Raw genomic sequence first — 18,696 nt, forward strand, 5'->3', positions numbered from 1 at the left:
GATTGATATCTGCCCTTTGACATTTCAATGGTGGAATAACTCAACAGCAAACCAGCTATGGACAAAGAACGTCAGATTCTTCGATCCTTGGCGGCTATTTGCTCAGATGGATAGTTGGTTGAATCTACAGAAGTTGGTTCTTCTTAGCAGGGAAAGATGATGGAGGAAGGAGGAAAAAACCTCTGTCAAAAAACTTCCCCCAGTTTTGGATGCTGCTCCTTTCCTCAAAATAGACTCCCTGCTCATAAAGTGGGGGACCCAACTTTCCCCATTCTTCACCCTCACAGATCTGAGAGAGAAAGCTATCAAGTAATCAGCTAGCCTTGTTCCGTCGGTGAGCAAGGAGCCAAGTTCTGGGAAAATGCAAGAGAGGATTGCCAAGGAGCCACTTTTGGTAATGAGGTTGAGACGAGAGAGAGCTTTGGTAGCAAGCCAGACGTTGAAGATGAAGGACTTGGGTTGCTAGCTTAGAAAGCATGCGTGGCCTGAACCATTTGGTCTCCATCAAGAGGCTGAATGACTTGACTCCAACGTGTCATCAAACTAGTGGAAGCAATAGCCTCCCATGAATTCACGGAAGGCCACCAGAATGCTAAACTCTTGTCCAACACACCAGCCCTTTAAGACCTGATGGAATGGAGATCAAATGGTATGAAGAGAGAGAGACAGAGACAGAGAGAGGAGGGGAGAGAGAGACAAAGAGAGGGAGAGGGAGAGGGGAAAGAGAAAGGGAGAAGGGGAGAGAGGGAAAGAGAGAGAGAGGAGGGGAGAGAGAGACAAAAAGAGGGAGAGACAGAGAGGGAAAGAGAAAGGGAAAAGGGGGAGAGAGAGCAGGAAGAGAGGGAGAGAGGGAGAGAGAGGAGGGGAGAGAGAGAGACAAAAAGAGGGAGAGAAAGAAGGGGGAAAGAGAAAGGGAAAAGGGGAGAGAGGGAAAGAGAGAGAGAGAGACAGAGAGAGGAGGGGAGAGAGAGACAAAAAGAGGGAGAGACAGAGAGGGAAAGAGAAAGGGAAAAGGGGAGAGAGGGAGGGAGGGAGAGAGAGACAGAGAGAGAATGTTGAGGGCAAAGCCACCTCCAGGGACTTCAGAAAAAACCCATCACCCTTCACAACCTTTTTCATGCATTATTACATCACATAAGGAGCTAATTGTCCATTTGCACTCTTCTTCATCTCTCTCTCCCCTTGTTGTCCAGGTCTTCCCCATCACACACACACACATACACCCACAAAACCTTTGTTTCTGTCTCTGCAAGACCGACAGGTCTGTTTGAGAGAGAGATTGATTCTTTTTTTTTTTGTTTTTGCAAATTGCTCCCACATTATACATCCCATTTAATCCCTTCCTTCTGACTGGCTATTTTCCTCTTTGAAAGCTTGAGTGTCAGGTACTTAGAAACAGCGATGGCACAGCTGGAAAAAAAAAAGGAGGGTATTTTACTGTAAGAACTCCAGGCAGGCAACACCACTGAACTTAGAGACGATGTTGGGGAACTACAATAATCTGTTAGCGGAGAGAATCAACACCGGGGAGCCATGCTTTGCAAATATGAATTGCTAGCTTGGTCTTGCATCGCGGTCAACACCAAGTTGTGGAGTAGGCATTTATGGGGAATTTCTTCTCAAGGAAGGCCCCGTTAACAAATATATTCTCTGCAATGCGGGGTCCTTGGTGCCCTCTGAGCTGGGTTGTTTTCTTGCAGGTGTTTCATTACCCAACTACGTAACTTCATCAGTGCTAGAAGGAGTGGAGTTTGCAGGGGGGAGGAGGAGGAGGAGGAGAAAATGGCAACATGATCTATTCTCCAAAGCCCCAGAAGACAGGATGAGAAGCAATGGATGAAAACTCATTAAGGAGAGAAGCAACCTGCAATTAAGGAGAAACTTCTTAACAGGGAGGACAATTAACCAGAGGAACAGCTTGCCACCAGAAGTTGTGGCTGCTCCAACACTGGAGGTTTTGAAGAAGAAAGGAGACAGCCACTTATCTGAGATTGCATAGGTTCTCCTGCTTGATCAGGGGGCTGGACTAGAAGACCTCCAAGGTCCCTTCCAACTCTGTTATTCTGCATTGTGTATGTCCCTATTTTTCCTCTTTCTGTCGAAGAGGCTATACAGCCCCATTGCATGGACAAAGACACACACACACACACATGAAATGCCTCTCCAGTTGAAGAGTAATGAACACAGACAATAATAACCTCTCCCAGCCTGGATGGCTTTGGTGAACTTCAGCAGACTCCAGATGAAATAAAACGTTGACAGAGAAAAATATATATTGGCATCTCTTGATCCTCAAATCACAGAGAAAATTGAAACCACATTTCCGTATGATTCAAAGGCGAAGAAGACACTCTTAATAAACAGAAAGAGACGGATCAGCCGCTCGCTCCTTTTCCTCCTCCTGATTTTCTTCTTCTTCTTCTTCTTCTTCTTCTTCTTCTTCTTCTTCTTCTTCTTCTTCTTCTTCTTCTTCTTCTTCTTCTTCTTCTTCTTCTTCTTCTTCTTCTTCTTCTTCTTCTTCTTCTTCTTCTTCTTCTTCTTCTTCTTCTTCTTCTCCATCTCCATCTCCATCTCCATCTTCTCCTTCTTCTTCTTCGAGTCCAGTTTAGAAGGAGCGAAGATGGAGATGATGAGGCAAAAACGAAAGCTTCAAGTGTAACTTAGGTATTGTTGAATCCTAGGGCTGGAAGGGAACTTAGAGATCATCCAGTCCAACCCCTCCCCCTGCTCCAGCAGGAGACCCTATCCCTTTCTATACAGATGTCTGTCCAGTCTCTTCTTGAAAACCTCCAGGGATGGAACACCCACGACTTCTGGTGGCAAGCAGTTCCACGGGTTACATTTTCCCCACTGTCAGCAAATTTCTCCTTATTTCTAGGTTCCTTGATGAGTTTCCATCCATTGCTTCTCCTCATCCTGCTTTCTGGTATCCTTGGTTTAAAAGCTAAACTTATCCAGAGCCTCGAAGTGCACTTCGATATGGTTGGGACAAACTTCACCGGTCCTTCAAAACGCCTTTCCTAAACCTTCAAAAGATTATTTTCAACGCCTTTGATCTTCCTCTGACATTTCATGGCTTCCCTCCCTCCCTCCTTCCCTCCCCACCTCCTGTCTCAACCCACTTGTCTTTGGTTAGGGTATTTCTTTTTTTAGACAGTAAGCTTCAAGATAGCATCTCTCTCTTCTGTGTGCCAACTTATAAGCAGCTGCCATTTGGATAAAGAGAGAATTAGAAAAATGCTGACTCCGACTCGGATCCCCAGCCAGACCAGACCGGATTCTGCTTTCCGGAAGTTTTGGAGAAACTCATCCTACTTTGCCATCCCCCACCCCCCCCCCCCCAAGGTTTTCCAGTCTGGAAATTTGGACAAATAAATGATACTGGTAACCTGACGACTGACAATGATTTGTTTAGGGACAGTTTGAAGTTACTGGAGAAAGTGACTTACGACTGTTTCTCAGGCTGACAACTGTTACAGTACCCCTATCAAAATTTGGATGCATATTAGGAAGGAAGGAAGGAAAGAAAGAAATTTAGAGTGGAAGGGAAGGAGGAGGGTGAGAGGAAAGGAGGAAGGAAGAGGAAGGAGGGAGGGAGGGAGGAGGGAGGGAGGAAAGAAAGAAATTTAGAGAAGGAAGGAAGGAGGGTGAGAGGAAGGAAGAAAGGAAGAGGAAGGGAGGGAGGGAGGAAGGAAGGAAAGAAAGAAATTTAGAGAGGCAGGCAGGGAGGTAGAGAGGATGAGAGGAAGGAAGGAAGGAAGGAAGGAAGGAAGGAAGGAAGGAAGGAAGGAAGGAAGGAAGGAAGGAAGGAAGGAAGGAAGGAGGAAGAGGAAGGGAGGGAGAGAGGAAGGGAGGGAGGAAATTTAGAGAGAAAGGGAGGGAGGGTGGAAGGAAGGAAGGAAGGAAGGAGAGGAAGGAAAGAATGAAGGAAGGAAGAAGAAGGGTGGAAGGGAGGGAGGGACGGAGGAAGGAAATTTAGAGAGGGAGGGAGGGTGAGAGGAAGGAAGGAAGGAAAGAAGGAAGGAAGGAGAAGGAAGGAAGAGGAAGGGAGGAAGAGGAGGGAGGGAGGGAGGAAGGAAATACTGTGGTATAAATTACAAAATTCCATATTAGGATGGAGGTTAATCTACCACCCCTTTAGGTTCTTTTTGGTAGAAAATCTACCTCAGTTTTTCTTCTTAAACTCCAAATTCTATTCCATTAAAAAAAAAAAAAAAACCCATGCTCCCCCACTTGCCCAAGCCATGCTCCTTGCAAAACACACAGTCTCCTTGTGAGACCTATTCATATTCATTGGTTTTCGTTCATTCAGTCTCCTCTGATGTTAATTTTGAAAGATTTATAATAATAATAATAATAATATTTGTTCAAAAAAAAAACAACCCAGAAAGGTCAGTCTCAGGTAATAGCCTGTTTGATAGAACTCCAGGAAATAATCTTTCATGAAATCAAATCAGTGGGTGGACGTTGGGGAGTTGTGTGCAGCCAACAAGTCTTTTGGGAATGCACACACACACACACACACACACACACACACACACACACCAACAAACAGACACCCTGACATTGTTATTATGATTATTATTATTTTCAGCAAAGAAAAAATAAAAAAATAAACCAGACTGGAGCCTGGAATGGTGCTAAGCCTAAGTGTCTTTGCCCATGTGTCACAAGCACGCAAATTTCCGTTTGTTGTTTGCCCTGAGTTTGGCAGGAAAGCACTTAAGACAGCTGTACACCGGTTGTGGTCAGCAGCACATCAACTCCAAAGGTGCATTGAAGCACTGATTATTTGTCTGATCCAATTAACTTTTCAGGGTTGTCCCTTTATCAATGATCCTTGGGCAAAGTTATTTTGCAAAGGGCCTTAACCCTCTCTGTTTCTTCCTGCCTTCAAAAGAACACGGGCGCGCTTACACACACACACACACACACAAACCACTGGATAAACACTATTAATCTTCTTCAATGTCTTAAATACCCACATGCATTCGTCAAGGCAATCTTTTGATCACACAGGCAATAGCTAACCCTTTCTGTCTTAAGAAGGAACTAATTGCCTTCTCTCTCTCTCTTTCTCTCCCTTTCCCTCTCTTTTCTCTCTTTCTCTCCCTCTCTCTCTCCTCATCTCTCTGTCTCTCTCTCTCTGTCTTCTTTTCTTTCTTTCTCTCCCTCTCTTCTCATCTCTCTTTCTCTCTCGTGCTCTCTTCTTTTCTTTCTTTCTCTCCCTCTCTCTCTTTTCTCTTTCTCCCCCCCCCTCCTCATCTCTCTCTCTCTCTCTTCTCTCTTTATTCTTAGCAGAAGGGGGAGAAAGAGAACTGGAAAATATATCCTTGGCTCCAGAACAGGCTCCAGGAAGATTTTCAGATGTACCTTATTTAAAAAAAAAAAAAAAAGAAGTGTGGGAATCCGTCAAAGACTAGCTTCTTTTATTTTATTTCATTAACTTTAGTGCTTCTGTTCTGCGGACTGTGAAGGAAAGCAAGACATTAGTTCTCAGCGACGGTTTGATCCATCCCAATGCCATGCAGAGCGCTGATATACTAGTTAAGAAGAAACCCAGCAAGGGATTGTGCACTCTGTGTGAGTTGGATTAGTCACAAAGAAATTGTTATTTTCTCTCTGTCTTTTGTTTAATGCAAGAGGGTGTGTGCGGAGGGAATAAAAAGTACAGCATATTAGGAGATTCGACATCCGTTAAAGGGGTCTCCTCGCTAGAAGGGTTGACTCTTTATGGTTGATTTTGTTCCCTTTAAAATAACCGCCAGATAATGTTCCTTGATCAGTTTAGGTTACCCTGGATTGGATTTATTCACGGGTAGGAGAATGGCCATGGGTGGATCTGGGAGGGCACTTGTCAGTTTCCAAATCTTGAATCTTAAATCTTAAAATCCAGAATCCAAAATCTCAAATCATCATTCATGGCGCTCTCCAAGGTACCAAAAGGCAGCCCTTCGAGGAATGACCATAAAAACTGGCTGGTGGTGCAGTGGTTAGAGGGCAGTACTGCAGGCTACTTCTGCTGCCTGCTGGCTGCCTGCAATTTGGTAGTTTGAATCTCACCAGGTTCAAGGTTGACTCAGCCTTTCATCCTTCCGAGGTGGGCCAAACGAGGAGCCAGATTGTTGGGGGCAAGAGGCTGACTCTGTAAACCGCTTCGAGAGGGCTGGAAAGCACTGTGAAGCGGTATATAAGTCTAAGTGCTATTGCTATTACTATGCCAACATCTTTCCATCGTCTCTCTTCCTCTCCATCTGGAAATTCACACTTGGATGGCTTGTTCCAGAGTGCCACTTTTCTTCAAAACACTCTTTCCGCCCCAGAGATATATTCCACTTCCTCCGCCCTCCAACTTTCCTACAAACCTCAGTTTTGTTCTTCTGCAGGTTTTGACGGGATCACTTTTAACAGCTAATGTTCTTGCCTCCAACAGCTGCAGGAGAAGACGTGGGAGGGGGGGTGGAGAAAGGACCCTGTTTCTGCTCCAGGTGGGAGTGGAGGAGAGAAAAAACCCTCGTACCTAGATGATCAGCCCCCAAATCTGTTTCGGAGCTTCTTTGACCATCCTCCTGTCGGTTGCCTAACAAGAGGGATTAATTTATTGGCGGCTGATTAAAAAGAAAAAGGGAAGAAAAACACCCATCCATAGCTACCAAAGGAAAGGACACATGCTTTACATGGGCAATTAAAGCAATTAATTTCAGGCGTAGAGTGGAGTTCTCCACTTGGTAAAGAGAGACATCTGTCTAGAGATGTAATGGTGTGTGAGAATGACCTTGGGAGACTGGGAAAAGAGACACTGCCAAGGGAACGGAGAGATAAGAGACAGCCGTAGCTAGCAGTTGGAGAGGTTCTGACAATGTACGATAAAGTAGGATTAATTTATCTGGGCGTGTTTCTATCTGGTTTGTCCCACAAGGCCGACATCAGTCTCACAAGTCTAAAAGTACATCATTTCCTCCATTCCATCCACCCCAGTTTCCTTTATACAGTAGCTGGAGAAACTAGGGAGGGTCTCTTCTGAGCTTTTTGCCCTGCCCATTATCTAGTTGTGGGTTATGCTGTCTCTTCTCTGATTGGCGCAAAAATTCACTTAACCCATTTTCATGCTCAGCAAACAGAAATTCTGGGTTCCGCTGTGGCCGTAACTCGAGGCCTACCTGTAATCCCCATGTTTACATCAGAGGCGTTTTTCTGCTTTGCCATTAATACTTTCTGTTACTTTACTAAATGGTTTCTATTTACTGAAAAGCACCTTTTTTTTTTCATTGCCACAGCCGCACACAGGACGCTTCAATACAGAAATTCAAAATGTGATTAGCAATCGGCTAGGCCCTATCTGATGCCAATTAAACAAATCGACACCCCTGACAAAAACCATTTATATCTTTTTTAAAACATAGTACAGGAAAGAGAGAGAGAAAGAGAGAGAGAGAGAGAGAGAGAAAGAGAAGGAGGGAGGGAAAAAAACAACAACCCCAGAGTTCAACTCGCATTAAATGTGAAATGCAATTTTCTGCCGCCCTTGATTTATTACTTGGTGTTGCATTGTTCAAAGGAGCATGTTATATATTTCAATAGAGGAATTATTGTTTATTCATTAATATTTTAAAACTTGCTTATTGCTGGCTGCGGCTCCTGTTGCAGAGCGAAACTTATGATTTAAAACATGAATTAATAAACACATTTGAAAGTGTTAGACAATATCATAAGCACTCATTTTTCATTTTACCGGGAGCATATTAAATTTTTTATAATTCCACTGGTGCAACGATATCCCTTCGTGTGTCTCCCAACCCCCCCAGTCCCTGTACATTAAAAAACAGGGAAAAAAAGGAAGAAAATGGTGGAAAAGGGGGAGTGGAGACCGTAAATGACTAATTTCAGGTAAAGATGAGGCAAAAGTTAATAATGGATGCTAGGAGGAAAAAATCAGTCACTGTGTCGGTATAATATGGCTTTGGTATATTTGCACTTTATATTATTCATTTGCAGGGGGGGTGGGGGAAAGAATGTGATTCATTTATTTATTTTTTAAACTTAGCTACACCGTCTCTATTGTTCCCAGCCTCGGCTGTGCAATTTCCAAAGTCTTTGGCTGCAAAGGACGCCCACCAGCATTTCACACGTGAAAGAAGGGAATACCCTGAACCCCTTTCTTTAGACTCTGGAGAGGTCGGGAAGCATAGGTCGGTTTTATGGTCCGTTTCTCCTCCTTTGTCTTCTACTTGAGCTGGCAATGCTTTTCATTATTATTATTACCTTTATTGTCAGAGTACAACATGTGTACAATGAGATTTTCCTTTGCATGATGAAAAAGGGAGGCAGGCCTGATTGTGCAACTAGCAAACTTCCTTTTCCTTCTCCTTCTCTCTTCTCAGTCCGTCTTCCTTCCTTCCTTCCTTCCTTCCTTCCTTCCTTCCTTCCTTCCTTCCTTCCTTCCTTCCTTCCTTTCCTTCCCTCTTCTCTTCTTCCTTCTCTTTTCCCCCTTCTCTTTCCTCCTTTCTTCCTCCTCGTCCTCTTTTCTCTTGTCCTTCCCTCTTCCCGTTTCCTCTTTCTTTCCCTCTCCTCCTTCTTTTCCCCCTTCCCTCCCTTCTTCTCCACCTGTCCAGAACCCCCCCCCTTTTTTTTCTAACACTGATGATGTTATCCAATTGGGTAATGAAATGTCTGCAAGAAAACAACCAAGGTGAGGGAGCACCAAGGACCCCTCCCTCCTCCTCCCAAACCCCATTCCTTACTAGCACTGATAATGTCACCTAGTTTGGTCATGAAACGTCTGCAAGAAAACAACCAAACTCAGAGCCACAAGGACCCCACTGTTCTCCTCCTCCTCTTCCTCCTCCTCCTCCTCCCATATGAGGACCTAAGACTGGGAATTTCAATACAGGCTAAAAGCACTCTTTTCTTCTTCATGAAAACTCTCAACCAAGTCCCACTTTCATGAAATTATGACCATGATGGGCAGGCTCCATTACGTAACTCGAGGCCCACCTGTATTGAGGCCTGAAGTCTGAATTGGGAGGCGATTCACAGAAACATCGAGCGGAAGGATTTCCCAGCGCACAACATCCAAATATTGTTCCCAGGTAGAAGAACCTCCAGTTGGAGAAGAGGAAAGCATTTCAAGAGGAGACGATGCCTCCTTCTGTCACACCTGAGCGCCACGCTTTAGTTTTAGAACATCCCAGGGCCATTCATAACGTGTGAGCAGATGAGTTTCTGCATATATGGGCACAAAACTTAATTAGGTTTCTCTCTCGCTAGCTTGGGAAGAGGCAGCGGTGTTTTATTTGTTATTTTAGTTACGGGTGGTGTAAATTTTTTTAAGCAATTTCTCTTTGGGGACGAATAACACCACACCACCTTGGAAATACATCAACAGGAAATTCAGGATTTAGATTCCTCGTTTTTCTTTTTTTCCTGAGAATCTGAGGAGGGGAAGAGACAAAAAGCTTGAAAAATATAGGTTGCTTTGTTGGAATTGTGCTTCTGTCTATTTTTTTAAAAAATTATTTTAAATAAGGACTCCCGGTAGATTAATAAACAAACTTTTCATGGGTGAGTACTTGATCTTAATAAACTGTGAATAATGTGCACTTTCTTCTCCTGAATTAAAATAAACCTGCATTTACAGGAAGAGGGCATGAAGGTCACGAATCAAGATCAGGGAAGATGCTACTTCAAATTTCAGATAGGACATAGAGTAAGAGGATTAGAAGGAACTTTGGAGGTCTTCTAGTCCAACCCCTGGCGCAAACCCAAGACTCTATTGGTCATTGGGACCAAGGATTTTCTCTTCCAAGCTTTTGGGTTCATGCTGGAGCTCATCCTCAGGAAAGTTCTGTTTACATTGGGATGTTCTGGGTGCAATATTTATATGTCGTGCCTGTTGTGTGTAACTTTTTAGATATAGTCACTGGCTGTTGTTTCTTTGTGCTGCCACGTCCTTGGCTCCCAAGTACTTGATAAGATGGGGGTAAATCCCTTCTCTGGCCAACAATCTTAGTAGTCTGCAAAATTGAATGTATGTCCTTCTTTATTGCAATGTGAGAGCAATGAGTTTGGATCTCCTCATCTGACTGCCCACTGGTGTTCTTGCAAACTAGTGGTGAGTTTCCTCCTTGTCTGTCCTAAATAGTCACAAGGGGTAGTCACAATCCATGTAGGGGATCCAGTAGATTGATTTCCTTCCCTCCTTCCTTCCTTCCTTCCCTTCCTTCCTGTCTTTCTTTCTTCCTTCCTTCCTTCCTTCCTTCCTTCCTTCCTTCCTCCATTCATTCTTCATTCATGGGTGTGTTTGGGTTATCTCACAAATTAAGTTTCACCTGCATTTTGTTCTTTGAATGCCATTCCCTCCCATATCTGAAGGCAACCATTTTTTGGAATACTACCTAGGATGCATAAATATACATTAGAGTATCTTACCGCTCACGATTACAATAATCATTATTCTAATTTAATGGGAGCAAACAGTCGCAGTGCATCCATTTAGAAAAACTAGGCATTGACTGCTTCAAGGGCTTCCTGTTATTCCTCCGTTTGTTTTCTTTTGTTTTTGCTCAAGAGAACAGAGTTATGGATGGCAGGATCAACAGAAGAAATGGCCCATACTAGGGAAAGTCAATGGTCCATGATGGAAGAGACCCAAGGCTTGGAGCCTCAAAGTCAACAGTAGACTACCAACCAATCTTCTAACTCATGCAAAAGTACAGGTAGTGCTCGATTTACAGCAGTTCGTTTAATGACAGTTCAAAGTTAAAACAGCCCTGAAAAAAAGGCAACATGTGTTCTGACAAAGGCTTCCCGAGACCATAATTAAGCACATGCTTAGTCAAAACAACTCTTGTTTTATTTCAATGCTGGGAATTATGTGCATTCCCAGCTGGTGAAGACCAAACAGTCTCTCGAGATAAGCACTCACCTTTCTCTTCTTTGAATCGCTGCCAAGAACGGTTGCAAGAACTGGGTATGTCTAATCTGGTGAAAAGGAGGACCAGGGGAGACATGAGAGCAGTCTTCCAATATTTGAGGGGCTGCCATAGAGAAGAGGGAGTCGAGCTATTCTCCAAAGCCCCTGAGGGCAGGAGAAGCAGTAATGGGTGGAAAGTAATCAAGGAGAGAAACAACTTAGAACTAAGGAGAAACTTCCTAACAGTGAGGAACAATTAACCAGTGGAACAACTTGCCTCCAGAAGTTGTGGGTGCTCTGACACTGGAGGTTTTTAACAAGAGACTGGACAACTATTCATCTGACATGGTATAGAGTCTCCTGCTGGAGGAGGAGGTTGGATTAGAAGACCTCCAAGGTCCCTCCCAGCTCTGTTATTCTTTACATGGCTGAGAGTTGTCTCTCTGAGTAGTATTAATATTATATATATATATATTTTAAATTATAGCTTCCTCCAGTCCTCAGATTAATGGGAAACTGGCCTGCAAAACAAAGGAATGAAGTTCACTTGTCCTTCCAACCAATGTACTAGGACTTCCCTCTTTTCTTCTCTCATTAAGCCTTTTTGGGGGGTTGGGGCCACTCTGTCACTCCAACTTTAAGGTCATTATAAGGTTGTGCTGGAATCCATCTCTATCTTGGATGCTCTATTTGCCGGAAAGCTTGTGCTTCCATTACTTAGCATTCGTTCAGGTTTGCTATTTTTCCAGTTCTCTGTTTTGTTTTGTTTTCACCCTCCACCTTAATGGAGAAACAATTAAAATTTATGAGCTGGATGATGTCGAAGGAAACTTGGATTTCCATTTTCACCTCCGCCTGCTGTGGACCAACAGCTCATGGTGGCAAGTTGGTGGTGTAAATGGCTTCCTTTATCTGATAATAAGCCCCAAATCCCTCCCAAGGCTCCCTAGAATGGATCTGTCGAAATGTCTGGTTCACACAACATGCCAGAACTGTAGGTTTGGGATGGGAGGGAGCCTTTGAATTTATAGAAAATAATCTCATCGTTAGAAAGTAGAAGGGTCATAAGGCTGGAAGGGACCTCAGAGTCTAGCCCAACCCTCCGTTCATAAGGCAGGAGCTGTACAGCATTCCAGTCAAATGGTTGTTCAGTATGTTTGAAGACCTCCAATGATGGAGCTTCCCACAACTTCGGAAGGTAAGCTGTTCCGTTGATTAATTGTTCTTACACTCTGGAAATTTCTCCTTAGTTCTTGGTTGGATGTCACTTTAATGAATTTCCACCCATTGCTTCCTGTCCTGCCTTCAGATAGTTTGGAGAACAAGTCAGCCCTCCCTTCCCTGTGGCAAAGGGAAAGGGTCCCCTCCTTGCACATCCGTGCTAGTCGTTCCCGGCTCTAGGGGGCGCTGCTCATCTCCGTTACAAAGCTGAAGAGCCAGCGCTGTCCGAAGACGTCTCCGTGATCATGTGGCCGGCAGGACTAAACGCCTTCGAAGGCGCACGGAACGCTGTTCCCTTCCCACCAAAGGGGTCCATTTTTCTACTTGCATTTTTTTAGATGCTTTTGAACGGCTAGGTTGGCAGAAGCTGCTCGGACAAGGAACGGGAGCTCACTCCGTGACGCGGTGCTAGGGATTCGGACCGCTGAACTGCCGACCTTTCTGATTGACAAGCTCAGCCACTGAGCCACCATGTCCCCACTCCCTTCTCTGCGAGAGCCCCTCAAATACTCAAAGAAAGTCATCATGTCCTCCCTAATCCTTCTCTTCAAATAGGCTGGACATTCCTAATTCTCTCAACCACTCATCGTATGATTTAGCATCCAGATCCTTTATCATTTTTGTTGTTCTTGTCTGGACTCTTTCTAGGATCTCAACATCTTTGGGAGGGGGGATGTACCATTGAAGCCTGCCTATAAAGGAGAAAGGGAAGAGTCTAGGAAAACTCACAGTAAGTGTAGATAAACCTATTTCTGACACAAAAACACATATAGTAACAGGCACCCAAAAGTCGTCTTCTTTTTAAATGTCCACAAAGGAAATAATTTAGATTTGAGATGCAAGTGATGTTCTGGTGAATTTGGGCCACTTCGGATGTTGCTGTGGTGGCTTTTCAGACATCAACTTTCTGTGACCCACACACCATCGGAAATGAACCCTCCTGGGGTGAAGTTTCACCTCTTAAGTCCTCTTCCTGTTTTGATGTCCCATCTCTAAATAGCTAAGGGTTCAAGGCAGTGGTATTCCCTTCAAGGAACAAAGGCCTTCCTTTCATTTGTCTCATTAATCAACTGCCGGAAATGGATTGGTCAGGTCACCGAGCACAAGGAAGTCCACCTCAAAATAGCATGGATTTCAGCATGATGGAGATCTAACCATTTCTTTGCAGGGCGTCCTCGACTTAGGACGGATTGGGACCCCAATTTCTGTTGCTAAGTTAGGCAGTTTTGAAGGGAGTTTAGCCCCATTTTACAATCCTTCCTTCCTTCCTTCCCTTATTCCCTTCCTTCCCCTTCTCATTTTTCTTGCTTCCTTCCCTTATTTCTTCCCTTCCTTCCTTTCCTCTTCTTCTACCTTCCTTCCTTCCACACATGTCAAGTCAAGGGGAGAATGTTTTAGACTGAAATTTTAGACAGAGGTTTCGATATAGAAAGCCTTGGAGATGCTGAAAGAAGCTGAGATCTATGCATTCTTCTCCCAGGGAGCCTGTTTGATTCAGGTCAACGTGCTGGGATTGGCCTCTGTAGACCTTCATCCAGGTTCTGGGCAGTTTCAAATTGAGCAGATGCATTTGTATCCTTCTCTTCAAGGAGAGGAGACATTATTCAAACAGAGCTTTTTTTTCTAAAGGAAGCTGCAAGAGACAATAGAAGTGGAGTAGATGAGGCTGAAGCGGGGTAAACAACCCAAAGTACATGCTGGATTAGACACCACCAACATCACTATCACCACCATTATCGAAGAGCAGCAGCAACCCTTTAATCATAATTCACAGGTTCTTCAGGAAAGAGTCCTTGAAGCGTATCTAGAACCAGCAACATCTACTTTGGCCAACGTGGCTTATTGTCAGGATGGGAGCTATCCAGGGTGTTTCTGATCTTTGGAAGGCTCCAAAGCCCGTCTTCTTTACCCAATGTGGCTTATTGTCAGGATGATGGGAGGTAGCCAGGGTGTTTCTGATCTTTGGAAGACTCCAAAGCCCATCTACTTTACCCAACGTGGCTTACTGTCAGGCCAGATGGGAGCAACTTGACCTCTATGGATAGCCAACTCCCTCAAATGGAGAGAAGAAATTGCATCCACGTTTGATCTCATGAAAGGAAAAGGTTTATTCATGGTTCCAGACTACATAGAACTACCACAAGGGAAGACTTCAGTTCAGAGTGTAATCCAGTTAGAAAGTAAACACCAAACGGTTTAATACATTAGAATCACTGCCACTTTTCTTTTTTTTTCCTTTTGCAATTCAGCCAATCAGGTTCAGAATCACATACTATATAAAAGAGGAAAATAAAAAATAAAGGAAAGAAAGAAAAATAAAGGGCACCCACCCACCCTTTCCCTAATTATACAGGGTGAAATATATTGAATATCAAAGAACGGTCTGCTTTACAATCCATTATCGGTTTCAGGTTTTTTTCTTTTCTTTCTTTCTTTCTTCTTCTTTTTCTTTCGTGTGAATTAAGATCATAACAGGATGAAAGAACATTCAAAATGTTTCTCCATATTTACAAACAGTTTGACTGTTTAGCGTCAGAACTCAAAATTTCTATTTCAAAGCTTCAAAGGGTGTCCGGGTGTGTGTGTGTGTGTATGTATGTGTGTGTGTGTTTTTAATATATATATATCTATTTATATTTATATATAGTATCAGGTCTGTGTTTTGTTTTGTTTTTCAAAAGTCACAAACGCAACCTGGATTTTTTTTTCTTTCTTTTCTTTTTTAAAAAAGTTTTTCTTTTTTTCCTTATTTAAAAGATTACAATGTACAATTACATGAAGAAAGAACAAAAAAGAGTCAGTTACAAGATGGTAAAAATAAACACTCCCCAAAAAATAATCATAATAAAGGAGGGAAGAGATTAAAGAAGGGGAAGGGGGAAAGAAAAAGAAAATACAGCGTGAGTATTGTTTAGAGCAGGCTTCCTCAACCCAGCACCCTCTGGGTGTGTTGGACTACAATTCCCATCAGCCCCAGACAGAAGATATGGCTGGACCAATGATGGTGGACGCTGATCGGTCTATGATATCTTGAGAATCCCAGGTTGAAGAAGGCTGGTTTAGAGGTAGTAGGTGAGCACTCTAAGCTAAAGAATGATTCTATTGGTTCGCATGAGGTAATAAAGCTGTGTTTTGATTGGTGAGATGTATAAATATTCTTTTTAGCTACACTATATACAACACCCATCGGCCGGCACGGAGGAGCGATGGCCAAACCTCGGCAGATGCAACTCAACGTCGACTGTCAAACTTGGCAACCTGATTCAGATATATATATCTATATATCTAAATTAAAATATTATATGTATATATATATATATATTTGCAAACATCAAAAGCCAGTGCTTCCGCCTCACACGGATTGTCTGTGTTGGACAACAGACAAGGAGGAGAAGAGGACTGTGCTATCATCAGTTGCGAAGGTTCAAAAGGAAGAAAACCATCCTCGGTGAAAGGAGAAAATTCAGCAGAAAACCAAAAAAAAAAAAGCATTAAGAAGAGCTTCTCACCCTGCTCTGAAAAAACTGGGGCACAACCAAGATTTGGGCATCTCCCTTCCAAAGGCGCTGGAAATTGGGTGGGGGTGAAAGTCTGCCAGCTCCTCCTCCTCCTTTTCCTCCCATCACCGCTCAGTCTGGTGCTGATCATCAAACTTTTTGAGTTTATCCTTAAGAATAAAGTCTTTGATGGCCTCTTCGAGCCGAGAAAACAGTTAAGTGGGTGGCCACCTTTGAAAGAATCTGCTGGAGAATGTTAGAAAAACCACGCGCCATCTTGGCCCTCCGCTGGATAAAGTGCTTGCTTTGTTTATTTTTATTTTTTTTCCCCCTTAATATGGAGCGAGGGCGCACTTCTCGGTGAGATTGAAGTACAAAGGTTTAAAAATCACACCTTCCGGGGGAGGTAAAATTGTGTTTGTGTGTGTGGTTTTTTGTTTTTTTTTGAGATATATCAATGACCACACAAAAAACAAGGTCACCCAAGTTTTGCAGTACGACAAAGCGGTACAGAAAAAAAAGGATTCTCCGCGGTGAGCTGTGAAAAGATTTCTTTGGGGTTTTGTTTTTTTCCCCCTCCTTCTTCTTTTCCTTGTCTTTTCCTCCTGGGATGACGAACGAACACAGAAGGCATCTCAGCGCATGGCGGGCCAGGAAAGGGGGAAGAGGAAGGACCGGTCGGGAGATTAGTTGGAGGTATCGGACTGCACGCTTCCCGGCCCTTCTGTTGGAGAAGTCACAGAAGACGGAGTGGTTGCATCCTGCCAACCTCCATTGGCCTGGAGAAAGGAAGAAGGAAACGGAAGTCAGGAGGACTGATTGTGACCTCACTTTGGGAATCCTTGGCAATTCACCAGGAACTGGGTTACGTCTAGTTTGATGAAAAGAAGGACTAGGGGGTGACATGACTGCAGCCTTCCAATATCTCAGGGACGGCCCCAAAGAAGAGGGAGTCAAGCTATTCCCCAAAGCACCCGAGGGCAGGACAAGAAGCAACGGGTGGAAACTCATCCAGGAGAGAAGAAATTGAGAACTGAGGAAGAAATTCCTGACAGTGAGAACAATTAATCCCCAAAATTTTCTTCTCCTTAGAAATAAAACCAAGCAGAGTCTGTGGGTGCTTTCTGTGGGGAGTTGTTTTCTGGCAGACATTTCGTTACCCAGCTAGGTAACATCATCAGTGCTGGAAGGGAATGGGGCTTGCTCTCTGATTATATGCAGTATGTGTTTATAGGGGGAATATGTATATGTTTTCTTGCAGGAGGGAGGGAGGGAGGGAGGAAATGGGAAGGAAGGGAGGGAGAGGGATGGAGACAGGAAGGAAGGAAGGAAGGAAGGAAGGAAGGAAGGAAGGAAGGAAGGAAGGAAGGAAGGAAGGAAGGAAGGAAGGAAGGAAGGAAGGAAGGAAAAGGCTTATCAGAATAACTACCAATACTTGACCTTGCAAATAGATTTTGTGAAAGGAAGTTGAGTGGTCAAGTTTTGTCTCCTGTCCTTTAATATTGTTCCAGGCGGTGTGCCTCTCCCCCCTTCTGCCCCGCATCTGACCCATGCTACCCCTCCCTGCCCTCTTCCATCCCGCCTCTCCGCTGGAGGCCGAGCCACCTGCGTCTGAAGCCCCGATGCCCAGTTTGGCGGCAGCAGCAGCGCAAACTGACCCTGTAGCCTTCCAGCAAAGGAACAACTTTTCTTGAAAGCGCTTGTGGGGAGGGAAACTCGAACAGGGCTGGATCTTCATTTCATTTTTTTTACAAAGTCTCCTTCTGGAGCCGCTTAGGAGTTGAAGGAGACAAGGGCCGAATCGCCGAGCGCAACAATGTCCTCAGAGCAAAGACCAGGCCAGGGAGCAGAGGAGGAGAAGGGGCAAGGCTGGGTTGGAGCAAGGCAAGAGCAGCTGGCAACCCCTTTGGTGGGAGCTCGGCATGGCAGCCCAGAGGCCCCTTCCTGGCTTGGCAACCAGGAGAGCGAAAAAGCCTCTCTCAGACCTGGACCGTTTCTAGAAGAGGTTCCACCCATAAGAGGACCATGGCTTGGAATTATCAGTGGGAAAAAGAGAAGCAAAGGAGGGAAGGGTGGCCTGCTTTAAAATGTAACCTTTTCCAAGTCATGTCTAGGATTATATCTCCTTCCTTCCCTCCCTCTTTCCTTTCCTTTCCTTTCTTCCTTCTGTCTCCTTCTTTCCTTGCTTATCTCTTTCCTTTCCTTCTTTTTCCTTTCCTTTCCTTTCCCTTTCTTTTCTTTTTCTCCTTTCTTCCTCTCCCTTTCATTTTCTTTCACTTTCTTTTTCACCTTTCTTCCTCTTCTTTTCCTTTCCCTCTTTCTTTTGCTTTTCTCTTTCGCCTTTCTTCCTCTCCCTTTCATTTCCTTTCACTCTTTTTTCCCCTTTCTTCCTCCCTTTCATTTCCTTTGACTCTTTCTTTTCTTTTTCACCTTTCTTCCTCTTCCTTTTGTTTTTCTTTCTCCTTTCTTCCTCTTCCTCTCTTTCCCTTTTCTCTTTCTCCTTTCGTCCTCCTCTCCTTCTCTTTTCTCCTTCCTTCTGTCCACTCTAGGTAGATGTTATCCCTTCCTTGGGTGCTCCCCATCCAGCCCTCCAGAAGCGTGGCTTTTTATGGGCTCCCCTTTCCGAGCCTCCAAGCAGAGGCAAAGATATTTGCAACCCACAGGAGATTAAATCCTAAAATTTAATTTAATTTCAGGAAGCCCTAAAAACATGGCTTTGTCAGCAGGCCTAAGGACCACAGATGGAAATAGGAACCAGTCAAGTGGTTATAATTTCATTGTACTGTTACTGCCACGGGGTTTGGAGTAAGGTTTGCACCCCCTTCACCTTTTGAACAGTTTTATGGTGTGATGGGATTTAAAAACATTTTTACATGTTGTAAGCCAGCCAGAGTCACCTGTATGAGAGCTGGATGGCTACAGAGTATAAATTTGTTTAATAAGTAAATAATAAAATATATGGTGATTGTGCTAGAATGGTGGGGCTGAAAAAGCCAGACAGGGAAGGAAAAATGAGCATTTGGGGTGAAGAAAACAGCAGCTGGAATTTTAACAGGTTTTTTTTTC

At 44.0% G+C, this 18,696-nt stretch overlaps 1 protein-coding gene across 2 annotated transcripts in view; it reads right to left on the reverse strand.

The window, feature by feature from the left end:
* Positions 1 to 16,055: 16,055 nt before the first annotated feature.
* Positions 16,056 to 18,696, reverse strand: part of PBX3 (PBX homeobox 3) — a 129,601-nt gene continuing 126,960 nt past the window's right edge. For both annotated transcript variants that reach the window (XM_026688519.2, XM_026688521.2), the window contains one exon: positions 16,056 to 16,409. In XM_026688519.2, coding sequence (XP_026544304.1) covers positions 16,317 to 16,409 — 93 coding nt within the window. In that variant the 3' untranslated portion in view covers positions 16,056 to 16,316. The remainder of the gene's footprint in view (positions 16,410 to 18,696) is intronic.

This window comes from Notechis scutatus, chromosome 15 (genome assembly GCF_049901735.1).
Source record: "Notechis scutatus isolate UNSWTSFEM ecotype Mainland chromosome 15, rNotScu1.2, whole genome shotgun sequence".
Taxonomy (NCBI): Eukaryota; Metazoa; Chordata; class Lepidosauria; order Squamata; family Elapidae; genus Notechis; species Notechis scutatus.